This window comes from Elephantulus edwardii, unplaced genomic scaffold (assembly GCF_000299155.1).
Source record: "Elephantulus edwardii isolate Elephantulus edwardi_28Jun2011 unplaced genomic scaffold, EleEdw1.0 scaffold00064, whole genome shotgun sequence".
Taxonomy (NCBI): Eukaryota; Metazoa; Chordata; class Mammalia; order Macroscelidea; family Macroscelididae; genus Elephantulus; species Elephantulus edwardii.
In genome coordinates this window covers 12,318,148-12,340,912 of record NW_006399814.1, presented here as the reverse complement: position 1 = coordinate 12,340,912, position 22,765 = coordinate 12,318,148, and the positions used below count along the sequence as shown (strand labels likewise).

Genomic DNA, 22,765 nt, shown 5'->3' with positions numbered 1-22,765 from the left:
GAGCTCCCCTTAAATTACTAGTTTCTATCTTCAAACTTCCCTCTATTTCGTCAAGTCTCCATCAAGCCATGGAACTGGCTTTTAACATCTTGATGTACTGTGCTCCAAATGACTATTGGTACCTCCCTTTAGTATCACATGTTTTGTCTGCCAAAATAGGTAAAATTTTTGTGAGTTCAATAAATGTTCCTTGACTCTGAACTGGAAGGTCAGTAATGGCAAAATTTCTTTCCATTTATTTGTAGCTTACCTTCCACCTCTATTTTAAGATATCAATTAATAAACAGTACACAGAAAAATAATTTTAACAGTCTTCATAAAAAATGTAACATTGTTTAAAGGACACTTATCACTCATACTGATTCTACATGTTGACTTGTTCTGAAGCACTTACATTATTATTGTGAAGATAATCAATTGCTCGAAGAATCTGGAAGAGGTATTTTCTAAGTCTTCTACTCTCTAATCCATGACAATAATGTTGCAATTCATCTAGTATTGTGTGGTCAATAAATTCAAACACCAAATGAATTTTCTTTTTCTGCCTAAAGACTTCAATCAGATTGACCAGGTTTTCATGACGAAATTGCTAATGACAAAAGAAAGACACTTTTAATAAATTATTTCATGTACAATAGCTTAAACATGTAGTAGTAATGCAATTTTTAAAAGTAAATACTCCCAGCTTATTTTTTTTCCATGCGATTCAATCAAAATTTTAACTTGCTAGCATTCTTATTTTAAGGAAATTTTAATCCATTTCATGATCAGTATTTAAAGAGTGAGATATATAGCTTTATCTTATGTTGATATTTGATTGCTTATTAAAACAAGCATACTATAACAATACTCAGTATGTTATTAAGAGATACTCCTTCAAGTAAGGAGATTTACTGTTATCCAATCTTGTCTTCAACTTGAAAGGCAAAGACTATGAAAGCAGTACAGGGTTAATGTAGTAATAAACTAGCAGAGATCATGTGAAAGAAGGTAGATACTTTGTCAGAGAAATGACAAAACTCTTGAAAATGGTACATTATCCCTCTGCAAGTGGTATAATTTCCTTTTTCTCCATTACTGTACAGCTTTTCTATTGGTATTCTCATTAGTTATTCTAATTAACTTATTTAATGATGTTTTGACAGAGCTAGAAATTTAGTTCAGTATAAGTTATAAGAATCATTTTGATTAAAAATGTTAACTAATTCAAGTGATCATTCCAGTAGAATTAGACAAAATAAAATTTGCATAATTATCACACAAGAGAAACTGTGAAAACTAGAGCACGTATAAGGTGAAAACTTATCAAAAGAAGGAAAATGCAAATATTAAATATGTAAATAGTTATAGCTGGTTGCATACTGTGTCATCAAAGGTGAAAAACTTACAAACTGAGGAAAACAAGAAAGTCCTTTGACATTGCAGCTCATACAGGTGTGGGTTTGGGGGTTTTTTTTAGCTCTTACAGGTTTTCATTGTAACAGTAAAATACCTTTCCAAATACATCTTGGTCTTCTTACGACATGCTATTATTTTTTTAACCACACAGTTTTTATAAAATTGTTGCACAGAAAAAAGTAATCAGATGAAATACAATAAATCTGAATAAGAAAAAAAATATTCTCTGAAAACGGTCTTCTAAATAGATTTTCACTTACAGGGCACACAATTTAGATATAGAGTCCCAGCATCTACTGCAATGCCTTGTTCAAAGCACTTTTATTCAATGAGCATATTGACTAGAATATTTCTGAATGATTATTAACGTTTGGCATAGGTTTTTCTAAATTAGACACAAGCACACTCATCTTATATCACTATAAAATTACCAAACATAAGTTAAGGGTATCACATTTTTTTTATATGTCTTAATATAATTGAACTATTTCCCCAATTTTTTTATTCCTTTAATAACATCTCTTGATTTAGAAAAGAGGCAAAAGCAGCAAACCTTTAGGAACTTTATTTCTCTCGTTGCAATTTTGTTGACAGATTTTTCTGGTTTCTCATAAAATATCTTAATGGCCACTATCTGCCCGGTAACCTTATGTTTACACTTCATGACTGTGCCGTAACTTCCCTCTCCCACTTTTCCAAGGGTTTCATACATCTCCATTTTCCAGTCTGGCTTCTTCTTCATAGAAATAAAGGGGGTGGGGAGAGATATGAAACAATGACAGTTTTCTTATTCAAGCTAGGTAATACAGTTAACAAGGTGTAGGGGCTGGGAAGAACATTTCCCACAGACGCCTGTCCCTCTGTGCGGTGTTTCTGTGAGACAAGGAGGGTCAAACTCCATCTTCCATACTTTGGGCATAAGGGGCCAGTGATTAGGAGAAAACGTGCTTGGAAAGGTGGAGGGTCAGAGAAAGAGAAGACCCTCGAAGAGATGGATTGACCCAGTGCCTGTAACAATGGGCTCGGGTACAGCAGAGATGATAAGGATAGCACAGGACAGAGCAAGGTTCGGATCGGTTGTACAGTTCCGGGAGTCGTAGTGGAATCGCTCCTAACAACTAAGTCCTTACCAGATCATAAAGGTTCCCTCAGTCATTCCCACCAACCTTGAGGCTCCCTCACTACGTATCCCTCATCCATCAACCCTGAAGTAATCACACTTCCTGTCATTATTTCATCAAGTACTGGGCCTCTGCACCGCTATGGTTGCCCACATATCAGGTCCTGCCCGTTCCTCAAGTCCGACGTCTAAAGCTCCTGGGCTTGAGTCGTGCCCCTCACCCCGCCGGCCAGTTGATCTGTACCTCAGCCCATTCTATAGTCCTCCTGGCCAGGCTCAGCGACGTCCGGACAAGGGTACTGGACACCAACCCAGACAGCCCCTAGCCACCCGCTACCATAGCAACGGAGCGACAGAGCGCTCAAACCATAGTACGCATGACCGGATCTGGGGTCGCTCGCTCTCCGACCCGGAAGGAAAGTTAGAAGAAGCGGAAGAGGTTCCTGGAGGCACGCTCCAATGGAAGTTTTCTTGGGGTTCTGTTGGGGGTTGGTGGGTTCGTCTTCGCTCCATCTTGGGGACCCTCTTTACATTGTTCATTTTGCGAGGAATAGAGAGCATCTGCAGTTCGACAGCAGCTTAAAGTATCTACAAGTTCTTTAGGGAGAGGCAAACCTGTCAGTGCTTCGTGGATGTCCCCAGGCCTAAGAACCGAGGAGGAAGACAAAAGGTCAAACCTATGCAGAAAGTCACTTCCAGTTCATGGAGACTTTATAGGTCAAGAGTAGAAGCAGAGTGGCGTCTATATCCTAAACAGCATGCCTCTGGAAACTCTATGAACTTTGAAAAATGACGGTAGTTATAGAAAAGCTTTAGGCCTTTTGTTTTTCGGGTCGCTGTGAGTCGTGCTCGGCTCGACGGCAATCAACAACAACCGAACTTTATCCTAGGTTTTCTAATGCTGTGCAGTTTTCGTATAATGCCACATCTTTCCTCCATGGAATGGCTTGTGGGGTTTGAACCATCTACCTTTGGGTTAGCACCAGGTACCTAAAGAATGATGTTGGAGAAGAGCACTGAATGGCCTAAAGAACAAACTGATGTCTTGGAGAGGGTGCAGCCGGAATGCGAGGCTTTGCCTCATATACTTTGGGCATGTTGCTAGGAGGGGATATTCCTTGGAGAAGGACATGTTGCTGGATGGGTGGAGGGTTCGGAGAAGGAGAGGCAGGCCCTCAACCAGGTGGATTGAAATGGCGACTGCCGCAGTGGGCTCTTGTGTGTCAGTAAGTGTGAGGATGGTGCAAGATAGAACAACAGGGTGATTCATATCTTTTGTTCATAGGATTGTATTCGACTCATGGCTCCTGACAACAACTTGAAGAATGGCTATCGTCATTAAGCTGTAACAATGTCTAACAGAACTTCCAAGGAAGTATTGTGTGGTTTGGGTATTCCAAGTTGTTATTGTTTTTGTATACCGTAGAATCGGAATCAACCCATACCTGAACCTCTGGTGGCTTTTCAGAAGCATGATAGGAGTGCCCATCCTCCCTCAAAGCAGCTGGTGGCCTAGAACTGTCTTCAGGACTGCAGTGCAACCTCTTGCCACTAGGCTGGCTATACTATTCCATAGACCTGAGTTTGACTTTTAGCTATCGACTTTCATCATTCTAACAGGGATATCACAACCATCAGTAGTAGCCGTTTTTTGGATTAATTATTTTTTTTTTTTAAGCCTGGTAATTTTTTTTTTTTCTGAAGTCCCCTCAATACACGATAAAACTTCCACCTTGGTAAAAGACTGAAGAAAGTAATTCAAAGGATTCTACCACGTATAGGGTGGGGTATGCAAAGGCACAGAAAAAGGGGCTGATGCTTAACTGGACATGTATTCACATTAGTGACAGCTTACAGTGAATAGTGAGGGTGAATAAGTGCCTAGAGAGTACTGGGGGGGGGGCTTAATTTAAAATGACAGATGGAAAACTGAAGTTGTCTCAAAAGTTCTGATTTATTTGGGATAAGGTAAAAATATTGGTATTTCAAAGCTCCTCCAAGTGTTTATAATAATTGTGCTAAGATTTAAAGATTGTGAGTGGGGAAAGAATTAGTCATAGTTCTGAGTTTTATGAGCGCAATATTCAGAACAGTTTTTTGGAAAAGCTTTCAACAACGTTATAAAATAATTTTGATCTATAAATGTCAAAGTAAGTCTGTAATTGGACTGTTGTTGTTGTTATGTGCCGTCGAGTTGTTTCCGACTCATAGCGACCCTATGCACAACAGCCCTAAACCCTGCTCTATCCTGCGCCAACCGCACTGCCTCTGACACACCCATCCCGATTACCCCAGTCACTGAATCGATCCATCTCATAGAGGGTCTTCCCCTCCTGCGCTGTCCCTCCACCCTCCCAAGCATGATGTCCCTCTCCAAGGACCCGTCCCTCCTGGCAACATGTCCAAAGTATGTCAGACAAAGCCCCAGAATCCTTGCCTCCAAGGAGTAGCTTGGTTTAATCCTCTCCAAGATGAATCTGTTTGTTTTCCTGGCAGTCCATGGTACATTCAGTACCCTTCTCCAGCACCACAGCTCAAAAGCATCCACTCTCCTTCTGTCCTCCCTAGTCATTGTCCAACTCTCTGATGCATAACAAGCGATTGCAAAGACCATGGCTTGTATCAGGCGCACCTTAGTCTCCAGAGAGACTAGACTTGCTAAAAGTGTATTTATTCAGCAAAGGACATTAGACATACTAGTTCCGAAACTCAAGGAGGTCATAATCTAGAGCTATAGGATTAATAAAACTATATCATTTTAGCTTTTCTTTTTTGCAAATAATAGATTATGGTAGACCAGGAGGTCTAGGCAGGCAATTCTTGTTCATAAACTAACTGCTCTGAAACTTTATACAAATTGGACATTTACAAAATTTGGGCAAAGTATTTATTTTGGAAAACCATATACCATTAGAAGTTACTAAATGAATGATGTACAAAGATTTTAAAAGATTCTTTAGGCGAGCTCTGGTGGCCTAGTGGCAGGAAACTGCACTGCAATCCCAGAAGTGCACGGTTCAAATCCACCAGATGCTCTGCTGAAGAAGGAGGAACAGTCGCCTCCTGTACCAGTCAGATCCAATTTGACGGTACACGCATAAAAAAAAAAAAAAGATTCTTTAATTTTCTCTACTTAGCATTTTACCCTGTCCTGGAGGACAACAGGAAGACTGGGAGGGGTGGGGGAATTGGCTTATAACTTAAGAGAATCAAATTTGTGAATGAATACCAGGACCTATCAAGGACAGGGTTTTCATTTTGTTGTACCTCTAGTTGTTATAATATCAAGAGTTGTTATTGTTACTGTTAGGTGCTGTAGAGTCAAGTATGACTCAGAGTGACACTGAATATCAGTTCTGACACTTGCCCTATCCTCATCATCACCTCTGGCACACTAAAAGCCATCGTTACAACCACTGTGCCAATCCATCTTGCTGAGAGTCTTCTCCTCCATAGCTAACCCTCCACTTTTCAGAGCATAATGGCTTTCTTCAAGGACTAGGCCCTCCTAACAACATGCCCAAAGTATGCAAGACAAAGTTTCACTATCCTTTCCTCTAAGGAGCATCCTGGCTGCACTTTATCAAAACATTTGTTCTTTTTGCAGACTATGGGATATCCAGGAGGTATCAAAAGAAGATGGAAGGAATATACTGAGTCATTGTATCAAAAGGAAATGGCAGATACAGAAGATTTTAATGAAATAACATTTGAGCAAGAACCTATGGTGATGAAGGAAGAAGTTCAAGCTGCTTTGAAGGAAATAGCAAAAAAATAAGGCCCCAGGAATAGATGGTATACCAATTGACATATTTCAGCTAACAGATGCTGTCCTGGATATGCTCACCAAGTTGTGCCAAGAAATCTGGAGAACAACCACTTGGCCAACTGACTGGAAGAGATCTATATTTGTTCCCATTCCAAAGAAGGGTGACCCAACTGAGTATGGAAACTACAGAACACTATGATTGATTTCACATGCAAGCAAGATTCTACTGAAGATTATCCAAAAATGACTGGAACAGTACATCAGCAGAGAACTGCCAGAAGTCCAGGCTGGGTTTAGAAGGGTTCATGGTACTAGAGATATTGTAGCTGATGTCAGATGGATCTTAGCTGAAAGCAGAGAATACTAGCAGAATGTCTATCTGTGTTTCATTGATTATGCAAAGGCATTTGACTGTGTGGATCATAACAAACTGTGGCTGACTCTGAGAAGAATGGGAATCCCAGAACATTTAATCCAAGAGGCAGTCGTCAGAACAGAGCAGGGCAACACTACATGGTTTAAAATTGGGAAGGGTGTACGCCAGGGATGTGTCCTATCTCCATACTTTTTCAACCTGTATGCAGAACAGATTATCCGAGAGGCTGGGCTCTAGGAGGAGAAGGCGTGGCGTCAGGATTGGTGGAAGATCTATCAACAATCTGCATTATGCAGATGGCACAACCCTGCTCGCTGAAACTGAGGAGAACCTCATGCACTTACTGCAGAGGGTCAAGGACTGCAGCCTTCAGTATGGACTGAGGCTCAATGTCAAGAAGACAAAGATTCTCACCACCGGACCAATCGGTAGCTTCAGGATGGATGGCAAAGAAATTGAGATTGTTCACAGCTCTTGGCAGCAGCAGCCAGGAAATAAAAAAATGTATTGCGATGGGAAAGTCTGCTGTTAGGGACCTCTCTAAAGTACTCAAGAGCAACGGCATCTCTCTGGAGACTAAAGTGCGCCTGATACAGGCCATTGTTTTTGCAATCACTTGTTATGCATCAGAGAGTTGGACAATGAGTAGGGAAAATAGAAGGAGAATTGACGCCTTTGCGCTGTGGTGCTGGAGAATAGTACTGAATGTACCCTGGACTGCCAAGAAAACAAACAGATTCATCCCAGAGAGGGTTAAACCAGGCTACTCTTTGGAGGCAAGGATTCTGGGGCTTTGTCTGACATACTTTGGACATGTTGTAAGGAGAGACAGGATCTTGGAGAGGGACGGCACAGGAGGGGAAGACCCTCTATGAGGTAGATTGATTCAGTGACTGGCGTAATCGGGATGGGTGTGTCAGAGGCAATGCGATTGGCACAGGATAGAGCAGGGTTTAGGGCTGTTGTACATAGGGTTGCTATGAGTCGCAAATGACTCAACGGCACATAACAACAACAGCAATGGGATATTTAGTGCTCTTCAGATCAACTTATAGGCATTGATTCTTCTGCCATCTTTATTCATTGTCCAGCTCTCAGATGCATAGCAAGTAGTTTAAAAGATTATGGCATGAATTAGGTGCACCTTAGTCTTTAAAATGACATCCTTACTCTTCTGCACTTTGGAGAGTGCAGACTTTCCCAATGCAGCACACCTTTTGATTTCTGACAGCTGTTACCAAGGTTGTTGACTCTAGACTTGAGTAAGATGAAGTAATTTACAATTTCCATGTTTTTGCCATCAGTCATAATGTTGCCTGTTGGTGCAGTGATGAGAATTTTTGTTTTCTTGATGTTGAGATGTAATCTGTAAGATTAAGGTTATAGTCCTTCCCTGATCTTTTGCATTAAATGCTTCCAGTCCTCCTTACTTTCAGCAAGTAAGGTTGTGTTACCTGCATAATGCAGATTGTTGGAGTCTTCTGATGCCACATTTTGCTTTATAAAGTTGAGCTTCTTGAATGATTTATTTGGCATAGAGATTAAACAGGTACATAGAGAGGAAGTATCCCTGACACATATCTTTCTTGATTTTGAGCCATGCAATGTTCCTTTGTTCTATTCAGACAACCACTTCTTGGCCAGGTAGAGGTTTTGCCTGACTACCGTAAGTGTTTGTCAAGAGTTAAGCCTGGCAAACTGAAACAATTACTGAAGATAAGATGAAACGCTATAGTCTTCAGTATGGATTACACCTCAAAACAATAAATAACATATATAAATAGAAAACCCTTACAATAGTCAATAGACAACATGATAAATGGACAAAAGGCTGAAGCTGTCAATTATTACATTTTACTTGGGAGTACAATTAATACCTATAGATATAGCGGTCAAGAAATACAAAAACTTCCTGCACTAGGTAAGTGTGCTGTCGAGGATTCTAAAGTGTAAAGGTTCCTGACCCAAGCCATGGTATTTTTTAAACTGAAACTCATCATTGTCAAAGAGGAACTGACTAAGGCCCAGTGGATTTTCAGAGGCTGTAAATTGCATGGGAGAAGATTGCCTATCTTTCTACCTCAAAGCAGCTAGCAGATTTGAACTGCTTACCTTTGGGTTGGCAGTACAACTCCTTATCCATGAGGCCAACAGAGCATCATAAGCATGTGTATGGGATATAATGAGTAAGGAAGACCAAAGAGAATTGATGCTTTTGAATTATACTGGTAAGCAGCATTGCATATAAAAGATGACGAAAAGAATGAACAAATCTATCTTAAAAGTAGCCAGGTGCTTGATAGCGACAAAGATCTTGAGATTTCATCTCATATACTTTGGGCTGTTACTAGGACAGACCAGTCTGGCAAGGGACTTCATGCTTCAAAAGCTGGAGGGTCAGGGGAAGACAACTCTTAAAGGAGATGGATTGACACAGTGAGGCCACCAGCTGCTCCACAAGAATGGTCAATTTTCACCATATTCCTTGGGAGGACAGGCAATCTTCTCCCATGTGATTAACTGCCTCTGAAAACCCACTAGGGGATCAGCTAAGAGTTTGTTCTGACTCTACGGTAAACAACAGTGGGTTCTGTAAACTTCGTAAAGATTATGAAGATCAAGATTTCAATCTGTTGTGCATAGGGTCAATATTGAGTCAGTCCATTTGATTGAAACTGGCAATAATTTGATCATCAAGGAATTTACTAAAAGCTAGATCTAGAACTCGAGATTTTAAATAAAGGGAGGTACCTGGAATGTGAAGAAAGTTAACCCTTGAAACTAGGTAAATTGGAGAAAGACTAGTGCAAAGTTCATTTCCCCCACCTTGGTAAATACCAGATAAATGTGGAAAAAGTAATGAAAGACATACGGGGGGAGGAACCCCAAATCCAAACACAACCCTGGAGCCAGAGGAGCTCTGTTGGCACAGTAATTGGCACAATACAGCTCTCTAGCTATTGCTTCTATTTATAGACATGGAGACCCTAGGTGGCAGTTCTATGCTGTCCTATAGGGTCTGTGTGAGTTAGAGTTTCAATCCAAGGCAATAGGTTGTTTATTTTTTTATTTTATTACTCATAATTGATCTTTAGGTTTCCCAGGCTATAAATATCACTGATAGGAGATGGCCCATTTTTCTCCCTCAGAGTCACTGGTGGATTTGAAACTTGGTGAGTAGAGGACATTACAGGGATGGACACTTCTTGTTCATCTGAGCCTTACTTGCTAGTTTAAAAAAAAAAAAAAAAAGGAAGTAAAACCACACCCACTGCCACCAAGTAAAGACTTTTAGAGACTGCCCCTCCCATTTGTTTCTTATACTATAAATCATAATGGGGAGAAGACCATCTCTTTAGAGCAGCTAGTAGAGCAGAACTACACCATCTCTGCTTGTGTTAGAAAACAGCTCATTTCACTATGAGTTGAAATGCAATTTGGTTAACACTCCAGTGGCTTTTCAGAAGCTGCAATTCACACTGGAGGAGACTGTCCATTTTTCTCCTGCAGGGTAGCTGGCAAATTTGAACAGTTAAGAGAGGTGCCATGTACAGTTTATCATTCAAAATGGCTTTCCCAGCCACTGACCTTGAGGTTGTCATATTGATGCGCAGAAATATGAGAAATCCACAAGAGGTTTGGCTAGTGTCACCAATAAATTGAGTGGACCCAGCAGCAGAATTAGCACTTCCCCACCATCAAAGACCCAGCAAGAGAATACAACTTGTCTTTCAGGATCAGAGTAACAGCTGAGAACCAGAGAGCCAACATGCACTGGAGCTACCTTGGGATTGCTACCCTCTGTGGACAGAACCAGAGCTAAGCTAAGAGCTTCTAACCAAATCTGTTGGACAACTAGGGGTGGGGGTAGGGAGGCCACACTGGTCTTAAACAGCAAGGCTCAATGCTGAGATGACTGCAAGCCATTTTGAAAGCTGTCTTGGTTGAATTCTGCTATTAACCTGGATTATAACCTTTTAATTTACCCAATATGGATCTGTGTGGTCTGTAAATTATTGCCTCAGATTTTGGAACCAGTAAAACAATAAGATTGGTGTTGAGATGGGTAGAAAGAGATACAGGAACACGGGAGACACGTTGACCTCATGGGAATTGATTTGTGGTGTTGATGCTGTTGATGGGACAGTTCTCCTTTATGAATCTGGTAAAGGTCAGATATGACCATCCTCATGCAGCCTTAGCTCTTTATACGCCACGTCTGGATTAGCAGCACTACAACACATCTCTCTACTGGTATAGAAAACCTAATTAGTTATCTGGTACTAGCTATATATGCTAGCAGATCAGAATCCTATTTGTAGGTTTCTTAAATCACCCTTCCCACTCTCATTTTTCTTGACATACAATACTGTAACACAATCTGTGGATTCTTGACGACACAATTCCTCAAATGAGAATAGTCATACAGGGACAACAAAACCTTACTCTGATTTTAAACAAGTTGTGGACAATCTATATGCTATCTTTAATCTTTGCTCCCAAATTTCCACATCTGAAATATAAAAAACAAGGGCAGAAATTTAACGGAAGCATTCGAGTGTTTGCTTTGTGTGGGCCTCACCATACCATGCTGTACTTACTATATGATCAAGAAAGTGTCTTTAATAGTCCTCCTTGCCTCATGTACCAGAGTGATAAACCACTGAAGTAACCAAATGAGATTTTAAGTATTATTTTAGGTTGTTTTAAAGCCTAAGGAAGCTGGATTTAGGAAGCAAACTGTTGCATCACGTATGACCTCTTCGAACTGCCGTCCCTAAGACTAATAAAAGGTGTACCCACTCCCTCAATCCCGTAAATTTAGGTAATTGCTTCAGAGACCAAAGTTGAAACTCAGACAGGGTACAGTCCCACGTGTCCTATTCTGATTGCGTCATAGGGACGCGTGGTTCTGGATACCTTCCCTCTCCCCCTCCGGGATGGATTGTTGACAGCGCTGCCAAAATCACGTGATCTTACGTCATCTCTCCACCTTTCCCTGAAATCTTTGGCCCCGGATGCGTCCCTCTCTCCCCATCCGGCCGAGCCTAACCTGAGAAGGGGGGGGACAAAAGGGTGATGTCTCGGTCACAGTGGCTATTAAGACAACGTCTCTGAGCATAAAGAACCTCAAGCTGTCGATGAGTTCAAGCAGTCACGATGAGCCGAGCGCAGGCTGAGAGGCTCCCAGGATGAGCTCCCGGCCGCCCCGCCCTCGCTCAGCTTTTTCCCCCTCCCCTCACTCCGTGGTATTGGCGGAGGGCGGAGGGATCCGGAGGCGGCGGAGGGAGACGTCATTGCAGGGTTGTTTGTACTGCCGCCGCGGCGGTGACCCGCAGTGACTCGGCCGCCGCGCCGGGGGGTGGGGGGGTTGTGCGGGACTCTTTTCTTCCAGATTTACCGCGGGGCAGCTGGCAGCATGTCGACCCCCGCCCGAAGGAGGCTCATGCGGGATTTTAAGCGGTAAGGGCCTTCTTCCTGCTGACCGCTCCTTTTCCAAGCTGTGGAGCTGCAAGACGGGGACCTCGGACATCTTCCCTTCATGACCCTAAAAGGGGGGCGGGCAGTGGACGCTATAGCAGTGTAGACCGGGACCCCTCCCTTGTACCCTCGGCTCCTACTTCTCTCGCTGTTGACTGACAGCATTGGAAAAATCTCCATACAGTTCCTACCCCACCCTCGGCAGGAAAGAAAGCAAACAAAAAAGGGTGGCCGTCGCCTGGCCTAGGGCTCCCTGTTTTGACCAGCTTCCGGAAGTCTTCCCCAGGTTTTCCGACCCCGTCCTCCTGCGCCCCTTCCCTGCCTCCCCAAACCGAGCTCAAGTGCAGGAGGCCGGCTTTTCCCTGGTTGCAGCACAGTCAGCTTTGTTCGTCGGCCCCGAGAGCTCCTTGAGGGCCAGGGCTTGGGGTTAGGTACCCCGATTCCTTTCGTAGTGAGAGGGGGTCCGGAGCGCGAGGTTCGGAGGTTGCTACCCAGTTCCCGAAACCCGTCTCTGCCCCCGCCTGCGGACTGGCCGGTGACCGGGGCCTTCTGCCGGCTAAACCCCCTCTCCGTGTCTTCCAGATCCTTCTGGAAACATTCCTGTTCTCAGGCGGGCGCTAACCTGATACTCCCTGAGCTGGCCTTTGTAAATAGGGTTTGGTGAGGTTTTGAGGTCAGTTAGCCCCTTTTCCTGAGCACTTGAAGGTCCAGAAAGGCGAAAGGCGAAAATAAGACACAGGGAAACTTCACAGTGCGGTCCTCTGCACCAGCCACGTTTTTCTGGAGAATGTTAAAGATGAGCTGCTCAGGAGATAACCTCTCAACTCTTCAGTCATAAAGCTTTAAGAGAGGCATTTGTAGAATGTGGCTTTGCCCAGTTTACCGCATTCAGTAGAGCTGCTGCTCTTAGCCGGTTACCCTTGATGGGCGCGAAGCGCTGTGTAATTCCTGTAAAAATCTGTCTTACCGAGGTCTAATTTGTACACAATTGACTGAAACCCATTTTTATGTGGATTAGTAGATGAAGGATCATGTCACATAATATCTGCTTATCTGTATCTGTGTAAATGGTAATCTTGAAAAGAGGATACACTGTGGTGCGAGTCTTCTGAAGCTCAAAATTAGTAGATCTCAGGTGACTCAGAGTCAAATAATAAAACTTATAGATCGTGTTCATTGTTTCTGCGGTTCTTCATTGCTTTTCTGTTAGGAATTCGAGGTTGAACACGTGATGCCTTTGGTAGTTTTCCAAGGGTCTTCAGGTTGCAAGAACTTGACTTTGTATTCAGTCTCCTGGTTTACTTGATATTATTTGACTGTTGGTGTAGAACCTTTAAAATCGACCACACTGAAGCTTCAGGTTACTTTAAAAGCCATTGCACAGTGAAGCAAATGGGATAAATTTCCTTCCTCAACGGATTTCCTGATTTAAAGAATATGAACAAACAGTGGGGTTTGTTTGTTTTAAATTGTCTTTGCAGGCCTATGTTTACGTTTAGGGTGTGTGTATGTGTTGCACTTGTTGCACACATTGCTGTGCTTAGGACTCGTCTTCAGACTCAGCCTCCACATATTTAGAGCAGCAAATTAAATGTTGTAAAAAACATTTTTGCACCTCAGTTTGTGGGGTTTGCTTTTGGGTTTCTGCTCATCAAGAGGACAGCTTATACACATCAGTTCTTGAAGAGTTAATGCCTCAACCCTGATTCTTGAGGAGCTTTCTGGACCTTGTTGATGTTTGTAGAGGTAGTTCATAAGTATATGGACCTGATTAATTTTTTTTAAGTCAAATATATTGTTCATTCCATCTTGACACAAGCGCAAGAAAATAAATTTTTTGGTTTTGTCACCAAAATAAATAATATGGAGACATATGTGTTTCATTTGCCCTCATTAACAGCTTTCAAATTTGTTAAAGTTACTGCTCTGGATTCATAGGTTGCAAGAGGACCCACCTGTGGGTGTTAGTGGTGCACCATCTGAAAACAACATCATGCAATGGAATGCAGTTATATTTGGGTGAGTTAAAAGATAAATGATAGGTGTGGTGATTCTTGAAAAAGTGAGTATGTAATATGTCTATTATCTTAGTTATTGTCCAGCTCTCTGACACATAGGAAGTAATTGCAAAGACTATGGCCTGTATTAGGCACACCTTGTACAACAGTGACTAAGGATGATAGAAGAATTGATGCCTTTGAGTTGTGCTGGAGAACAGTGTTGAACATACCATGGACTGCTAGGAGAACAAAAGGTCTGTCCTGGAGAAGTTGAAATCAAGCTGCTCCTTGGAGGCAAGGATTTTGAGGCTCTATCTCATATACTTTGGGCACAGGTCAGGAGGGGCCAGTCCTTGGAGAAGGACATCATGCTTGGAAGGATGGAGGGACAGTGCAGGAGAAGAAGTCCCAGGATGAGATGAATTGACTCAGTGACTGGAGAAATGGGATTGGTCTGTTGGAGATGATGAGATTGTCTCAGGATAGGGCAGATTTCATAGCTATTGTGCATAGGGTTGCTATGAGTTTCAGGCATCTCGACAGCATGTAATGATACGTCTAGGAAAGAAGACTTAGGTGGAATCAAGGATCTTAAGGACTGAATCTGCAAGACTAATGAGGAAAAGAGTTTTGGCATTTATTTGTGCCTTAGTATGTATGTACATAACAGTTTTGTCTTCATTTTTAGTTTAATTTGATAAATACCATTTGAAATGAAATGGAATGGAATAATAAAGGAGAAAAAGATAAATTATTTTGTACAAAATGTACCATGCAAGTATTCTGCTTACATTTTATTTTATAGAAAGGCTTGGAACAAGAAACATTGAAAACTACAGTGGCAAGAAGTTAAATGAAAATGTTTCATACTCTCGTGAAATAACTGGAGCCATTTAAGAAACAGTCTGTCTTCTTAAATATTAATGTATTACATCTGTGTTATTTTTTTGTCTTTTTGATTCCTTGAACTTGATCCATTCTTTTCTTTCATTGTTTGTAAACTAGGGATTGCAGAAATTCAAATTTCAGAGGAATATGCTTTAAGATTCTCAGTTGCTACACCATCAATTACAAGAGTGTACATTAAAGACTGCTGCTGCTGCTGCTGCTGCTGCTGCTGCTGCTGTTGTTAGGTGTCATCAAGTGGAGTATCACTCATAGTGAGCCTATGAACAACAGATCTAAACTCTTACTCTATCCTGTGCCATCCTCGTAAATCTGACATACTTGAGCCCATTGTTATAGTCACTGTGTCAATCCATTTCATTAAAGGTCGTCTTCTCTTTCACCTACCCTCTAATTTTTTAAGATTGATGTCCCTTTCCAAGGAATAGCCTCTCCTAACAATATCCCTGAAGTATGTGAGACAAAGCTTTGTCATGTTTGCCTCCAAAGAGCATTCTGCCTGCACATTCTTCAAGACCTATCCATTCTTTTGGTAGTCCATGCAGTATTCAGTACTCATCTCCAACACCACAGCTCAAGGGCATCAGTTCTCCTCCTGTCATCCTTATTGTCCAGCTTTCAGATGCATAACAAATGACTGAAAAGACCATGGCCTGAATCAGGTGCACCTTAGTCTTCAGACTTACTTCATTGCTTCTCAGTAATGTGGAATGATCCCTGACTGCAGACTTTCCGTGTGCAATACATCTGATCTTCAACTACTGTGAATCCTACCTATACCCCAACCAAGAAGCTGTTGCCCAAACAGAGCAAGGGAGCAGTGCATACTTTCAAGGTTAACACATGGATATGGCAGGGTTTTATCCTTTCTGTATACCTATTCAGTCTGTGTACTTAACAAATCATTCAAAGATCTGGACTCTTTCGAAGAACGGGGTAATAGGATTGGAAGAAAACACAACAACTTGTGTTATGCAAATGATACCTTAGTTCCTTAGTTGTTGAAAATGAAGAGAACTTGAAGTGATTGCTTCAGAAAATCAAAGACTACAGCCTTGAGTATAGATTTTAGCTCAACAAAAGAAAAAAATTCTCACAGCTGGACTGATGTGGTAGCATTGATGGAGAAAAGATTGAAATTGTCAATGATTTTGTCTTACCTCAACAATCAACACATTAAAGACTAGAAAAGGGGAGGAAAAAAACAAGGTAAACAATGTTTTATAGTGATGGCCTATGAGATTCTAAATTAACCTTGCAAATAATAATTAAACTTCAATGTTGCTGTTAAGGAATGATGAAATGGGCTATGGATGCAAAGTAAAGATCAGACCAAAAGAAATGGCTTTCTTGGTGACAGCAGTAATTTTTGTAACTTTGAATAAGAGTGACTTAGCAAGTAGTACACTCTAGGTTTGATGTCCTAATTATCTTAGACTATGGGTTTGCCTCTTATTGATATAAATTGAAAACATAATGACTTTTTCCTCCTAAGAATACACACATTTACAAAATGATTACTTTATGAACTAAATTCCTTTGGTTCTATTGTTATTATGAAAAGATTTTTATGAAACTTGTACTACTCATAGCAATCCTATGAAGAAAACTACTGTAAAATATTTAGAAAATATAAGTCATCTTTTATGTCTGTGTCTATGAAAATCTATAGTTAAGATGATGGTTGGCAATATTCTAAAAAGTCTGCAGACCGTCAGAATGACTCTTCTTTCCTTGTTGGAGTTAATCCTTCCCCCTTCTGATAATCAGTAAAAAGTAAAATGAAGAGCTTAATTTTAATCAGAAATCTTCTTGTTTTCAGACCAGAGGGAACACCTTTTGAAGATGGTAAGTTATACTCAGTATGTTTTCTGTGACATTGAGAGAGTGCTTTTATGAGGGAAAATGTAGCTCTTGTATCGAATTAAAGCCATATTCTGTTAATAGTCTACATTAAAACTAAAGCTGTTGAGAATTCATAGTTCACAAAGGCTTTTCCCCCCACACATCAACATGATCACCTCTCTTGCCAGTTCCTTCTCTTATGTTGATATTTGGCTGTGGAACTGTAAGCCTAGATGGCAGGATCTGGGTTGAGAATAGTTTATATTTAGATGGCCTTGTAGCGTGCTAAAGATGTCCTGAGATAAACACCAGGAGAATAATCATGCTCCCTCCCCCCCTTTTGTTGTTTATATTGTTCATACGTTGAGGTAACATTTTTCTTAAAACATGCCTAATGTCACTGGGCATGGTGGCGCGTACCTGTGGTCCCAGCTACTTGGGAGGCTGAGGCTGGAGGATCTCTTGAGTCCAGGAGTTCTGTTCAGTATTGGCTGTGCTGATCAGATATCCACACTAACATCAGCGTCAACATGGTAATCTCCTGGGAGTGGGGGACCACCAGGTTGTCTAAGGAGGGGTAGACCGACCCAGGTCGGAAATGTAGTAGTCAACAATGCCTAGTGTTGTAACTTCACATGCAACTATCTTTGAACATAGACGTAGTTAACGTTCTGCATAATCTTTTGCATCTCAGTTTAGGTATCTTTACTAGGATCCAGGAAAATGGCAAACTATTATATTTGTAATAGAATTCCTCAAATGATAGGTCCAGGTTCAAACCTACTAGCCACTTTAAGGAAGAGCAATGTGGCAGTCTAGGTCCGTGAAGATTTATAGCCTTGGGAACTGTAAACTTGCTATGAGTTGGCATCAAACTCAGTTGCATTATGTTGGATTTTCATCAGACTTATATATTTTAACCAGACATTTGATTTTCCCTAATTACACTATGTGTTTTGGGGTGAGTTTTGACATTGGTTTACACCAGAGTGGCTTCTTTTGTTTCAAATCCATTAGCTGCTCATTGGGAAAAAGATGGCAGGGCAATCCCCTCAAATGTGATTTATAGCCTCTGAAAACCCTCTGGAGGGTCAACTATGAGAGAGAGTGAGCCCTTGAGTGCATATATGTGCCTCTTTCTAATATTCTATTACAGAGTAGGAAGTATAGCATACAGCACTTGTGCATACTGAAGTTCATTGGTTTTTCTGGAGAAAAAAGTACTTCTCCATTTCTTTGAGTTGCAACTTGAACCATTCTTATAAACCATTTGTGTTTGAACAAATACCAGATCAACATGGTTATTCAGATTTGAAGTGCAATAAATTTTACTATACCAGTATAAAAAATTTATAAGGTTTCAGATTCCACATTGCAACTAATCTTTTATAAAGTATCAGTTCTTATTTGGTTTAATAGCAAAAAAGAATATCCATAATTCTCTGAAAGGCTATTAATGTAACCCTAAACCAGTTGGGATTGAATAGCTCTAACTCATGGATTCTTTTCTTCATAAGTGTCTAAGTAGAATGTGCTCCATAGGGTTTTCAGTGGCTGGTTTTTTTTGAAGCTAGATTGCCAAGTTCTCCCCCCCCCCCAAAAAAAAAAATACCTATTGATGAACTAGAATCTCCAGGCTTTCATTTGGCAGATAAATGTGTTAACCATTTGCACTACTCTAGGTCTCTTCAATTAAAATATTGAACCCTTTTTCAATTATGTATTTGTGTTAGACCAGATTTTCTTTCTGTACTTCAACCAAACAACATACTGAATGAGAATCTAGCTCTCTCCTATTAAACTAGGTATTTATGACATTTGCAAAAATGTAAAACAATGTTGCACTTCTCACTAACTTTTTAGTGTTTTTCATTCAGTGTGTTACTATAATGTGTATGTAGTTACTAGTGAGTTTTTGTTTGTTTTTTAATTAATTTTAATGAAAGTTTACAGAGTCTTAGGGTTTCTAGTCATTCATACTAGTGAGGTTTTAAGATTTTTTTTTTTTTTTAGTAATAACTTCTTCAGGTGGCTTTTGTGGTGTTGGAATACCATCAAGTTAGTTTGAACTCATTACTAACCTCTGTGGAACAGTGTGAGACAGTTCTTGGTCCTGTGCACCAAACAAATACATGTAATCAGTGGCATGTTGGAGGCAACTTATATTAAGTCTCGAGAGCTGATTGTTAAAATTTCAGGAATTAAGAGAGCTCTGGTGGCCTAGTGGCAAGAAGCTGCACTGCAGTCCCAGAGGTACGCAATTTGAATCCACCAGATGCTCTGCTGGAAAAGGAGGGGCGTTCTCCTGTACCAGTCAGATCCAATTTGACAGTACACACACACACACACATTTTCAGGAATTTTACTTAATTGATTATTAAATAGCAATTATTTAAAAATTCTATAGAAAGTAAAACTAATAAATACTTAGACTTCATTATTTTAATATCATTTATTATTTATGTTGCTTTTGAGGTTATCCTTGTCATATTTCTGGTAGAAACACTATAAATAGTACACTGTTGAAAGTATTTATTAAAATAACATTTAGAAAAATTAATAGACAACTGTTAATATGGTAAACTCATATAACAAACTCATTAGTAGCTATTAAAAATGCATCTCTTTTTTTACTTTATTCATTGACTACATTGGAAGCTTAGCCATGATGTAACAGAATAAAGGGATCCTAAGACCAAGAAGATTTAGAATAATTGCTTTGTATTTGTGTTTTGCCTGAAATTTTTACAATGTGCAGCTATTTTGTAATTAAAGCTTAAATTATAAATGTTAAAAATACCTAATTAGACATAAGATCGTATTTACTTACACATTTCTGAGGATCACTATTATATTACTGTACTAGAATGTGAAATGGAAAGTGCCTTTTTCTTTGGCTCGCTGCCTTCACATTTCCAACCACACACACACAAAAAGATAAAGAAGTAGAAGTTTTAAATTACACCAAATATATTACCAGTGAAAATACTCTTAAATATCTTCTAAATATGAGTCTCAAGTCTGGTTAGTCTGAAACTAGCATAGTATTGAAGGCCAGAAGAACAGGGGCTTTGCTTAGTGTTTTTAAGCTACATTTAAAAGTTAACTAAGAAAAGAGAAAGTACGGGAAGACCTGTATAAAGGCATCTGGAATGATGTGATTTTTTTACTAACTCTAAGGAGTAAGCTCCAACTTAAGAGTTTGTCCAGGAGCTTGTATGGCAGAGCCTCTATTCTCTGAGATTCCTCAAAATAAAAGGCTTCTCAGTGGTTTAATAAGATAAAATAGAAGAAGAAAGAGAAACAGATTTTCAATGGTGATTATTTTAGGAAGTTGAAATTAGAATTGAGGATTATGCAATGAATAATTTGACTTTATGACAAATGAATGGTTGTTAAAATGCCTGTATATCTAATGACCATGAAGTACTGACTTGGACTGACTAAAATGTCAGAAATCAATAGTACAATTAAACTAAGATTTAAGCAGTTGTTGGCATTTTCAAGTGATAAGATTGATGTGGGGATAAAACAGACCTTTCATACCTTTCATAAATCCCATCCCTCCAGTTTGGGTCCTTTGCCACATGTCCATCATTTCCCTTCAAGATTTTCATAACCCCTTCCCCTCCCATTTAACTTAAATAATTTGTAGTTCTACAAATGTATATTTAAAAAATGTTGGTCTGTAAGACCAGGCATGTGACAGCTAAAATATGAACCAAAATAGACATAATTTTGTGTAGTTGTACAAAAACTAGAATGGGGTTGGGAATTCATTGATAAATGGTTAGAAAGTTGTGCCTGACTAACAAAATTTTTGGTTTGTTTTCTACCTAGGTACTTTTAAACTAGTAATAGAATTTTCTGAAGAATATCCAAATAAACCACCAACTGTTAGGTTTTTATCCAAAATGTTTCATCCAAATGGTAAGTAGCAGTTGATTAGAATTTTAAATGAATTGGAGGCAGAAAGTAGTTTTGTTCCTTTTCATTATTAGAACCTCCTTGTAAAGCTGTTGCATCTCATACGGGTGTTAATCACATTTTTATAGTCTAGATTCTTATCTGACTTCAAAATTTTTAGTTCTTTTGTTTCAATTCTAATTTAAAAGTAGTACATACTATAGAAAATAAAAGAAACAAAAAAGCCTAGTACTTACAATTTTGTTTTAATAAAATGCAAATAAATATTTATATAAATTAGATCCATGCTGTGCATTTCTTCTTTTTTCATGAAGAAATATTTTAACAAAATTTTTTGCATAAATTTTAATGGCTGATAATGCTTTTATTAATGGTGTCTGTTGATTTTCCTAATTGTTATTTTAATAAATAAATATTCTTGAGAGTCACTCTTTTCAGATAACCATGATTATTTCCCTTGGAATAAATTTTTAGGAGTATAATTGTTTTTAAGGCTTTTAGTACCGTTTTCCTTCCAAAGAGCCAGTCTTAATTTTTCACTTTGAAAAGTTTTTGGGTTTTTTATAATTATTAAATGGTTGTTGAGAGACTCTTTCCTAATTAAATTTGGTTTCTCTTGACTTCTGGCTATTTGTTTCTGTAACATTTTATTTTCCTAGACTTAGAGCTACCACATGAAAGACTTCTATAAAATCAGTTGAATGTGGTCTTCTCCATCAGTTAACTTTCTGGGAGAGCATTTGCCTATGTCTCTAGTATTAGAGCTCTGAGGGGTTGACTGCCAGACATTCAGCTAACTACTCAGAGGAGAAAAATGTGTTTGTGTCCGGAATCAAGGGGACTTCCCATTAATAGATTTAGTCCGTGGGACTTTATTGATGTGATGTGCTTTTTCCTTCCAGCTCCATTAATTGATTCATATAAACTAAAATAGGTTTGATTTTAGTTTCTGTTTTGAGCAGTTCCCATCTTAGCACTTACTCCATTGTAGATGTATCTGGCTTGATCTTGAATCAGCTCAAATAAACTGTAGTAAGGCAGTATAAGTAAAAATGGAATAGACTGTACAATGTGCAAGAAGGGTATAAACAGATTTATCAGGAAACAATGTATTTGATTATTTCTTTGACCTTTGATTTCAAAAGGCTTTCTTTTTTCCCTCCTATTTTTAAAATTATTTCATTTTCTTCTTTTTAGAAAAGATTGAGGTATGATTCACATACTCTATTCACTCATTTAAATTACACTGTTTAGTTTTTAACCCATTTTTGAAGTTGTACATACATTAACACAATCCATACCGCTTAACTACCGCTTATTTCTGTCAAGCTGCTTCTTTGCTCCTCCTCCTCCCCACCAAAAATATATTCTATCTAAATATTTTCCTGTTCTGAGTACTTCTATAAATTGAATCATGCAATATCAGACTTTTGTAGCTAGTTCTAAAAGACACCAGAATCAAACCCACTCCCATTGAATCAGTTTAAACTCTTACAGTCCTGTAGAAATGAGTGGAGGCTTTTTGCCACGTTGAATAGGGTGAACTCTTCCTGGACACAATGTGTTTCATCTTTACCTTGCACAGTGGGTAGTGGGCTCAAACCTCTTACCTTTATAGGCAGCAGCTAACTAGCTTCTGTAACAGCATTACAGACTTGTGATTCTAAGGCACAGAGCAACAACACTTACGTTTCAGAGGTCCATCCTTGTTGTTGCATGAGTTAGCATTTCTTTCCTTTTCATAATTGAATAGTGTTCCATTGTATGACTATACCACGTTTTGTTTATCCATTCATTCACACATTGGCAAACATTTAGGTTCTAATTTACTTTGGTATATATTCTTATTAACAGTCTGGCTCAAAACTTTTAAATTATACATGCATGAATTTTACTGAAATTATTTCCTCTTTGGGCCTACTTTGATGCTCCTGTGAGATAGG

At 39.5% G+C, this 22,765-nt stretch overlaps 2 protein-coding genes across 2 annotated transcripts in view; one reads left to right on the top strand and one right to left on the bottom strand.

The window, feature by feature from the left end:
• CDKL3 (cyclin-dependent kinase-like 3) overlaps window positions 1–2,117 on the bottom strand; it is an 80,885-nt gene extending 78,768 nt beyond the window's left edge. Inside the window, exons 1-2 of the mRNA XM_006888064.1 lie at window positions 1,952–2,117; window positions 395–589 (exon numbers count right to left, since the gene is read on the bottom strand). Coding sequence (XP_006888126.1) covers window positions 395–589; window positions 1,952–2,116 — 360 coding nt within the window. The 5' untranslated portion in view covers window position 2,117. The remainder of the gene's footprint in view (window positions 1–394; window positions 590–1,951) is intronic.
• Window positions 2,118–12,005: 9,888 nt separating this feature from the next.
• UBE2B (ubiquitin-conjugating enzyme E2B) overlaps window positions 12,006–22,765 on the top strand; it is an 18,465-nt gene continuing 7,705 nt past the window's right edge. Inside the window, exons 1-4 of the mRNA XM_006888063.1 lie at window positions 12,006–12,126; window positions 14,083–14,163; window positions 16,873–16,898; window positions 20,736–20,825. Coding sequence (XP_006888125.1) covers window positions 12,083–12,126; window positions 14,083–14,163; window positions 16,873–16,898; window positions 20,736–20,825 — 241 coding nt within the window. The 5' untranslated portion in view covers window positions 12,006–12,082. The remainder of the gene's footprint in view (window positions 12,127–14,082; window positions 14,164–16,872; window positions 16,899–20,735; window positions 20,826–22,765) is intronic.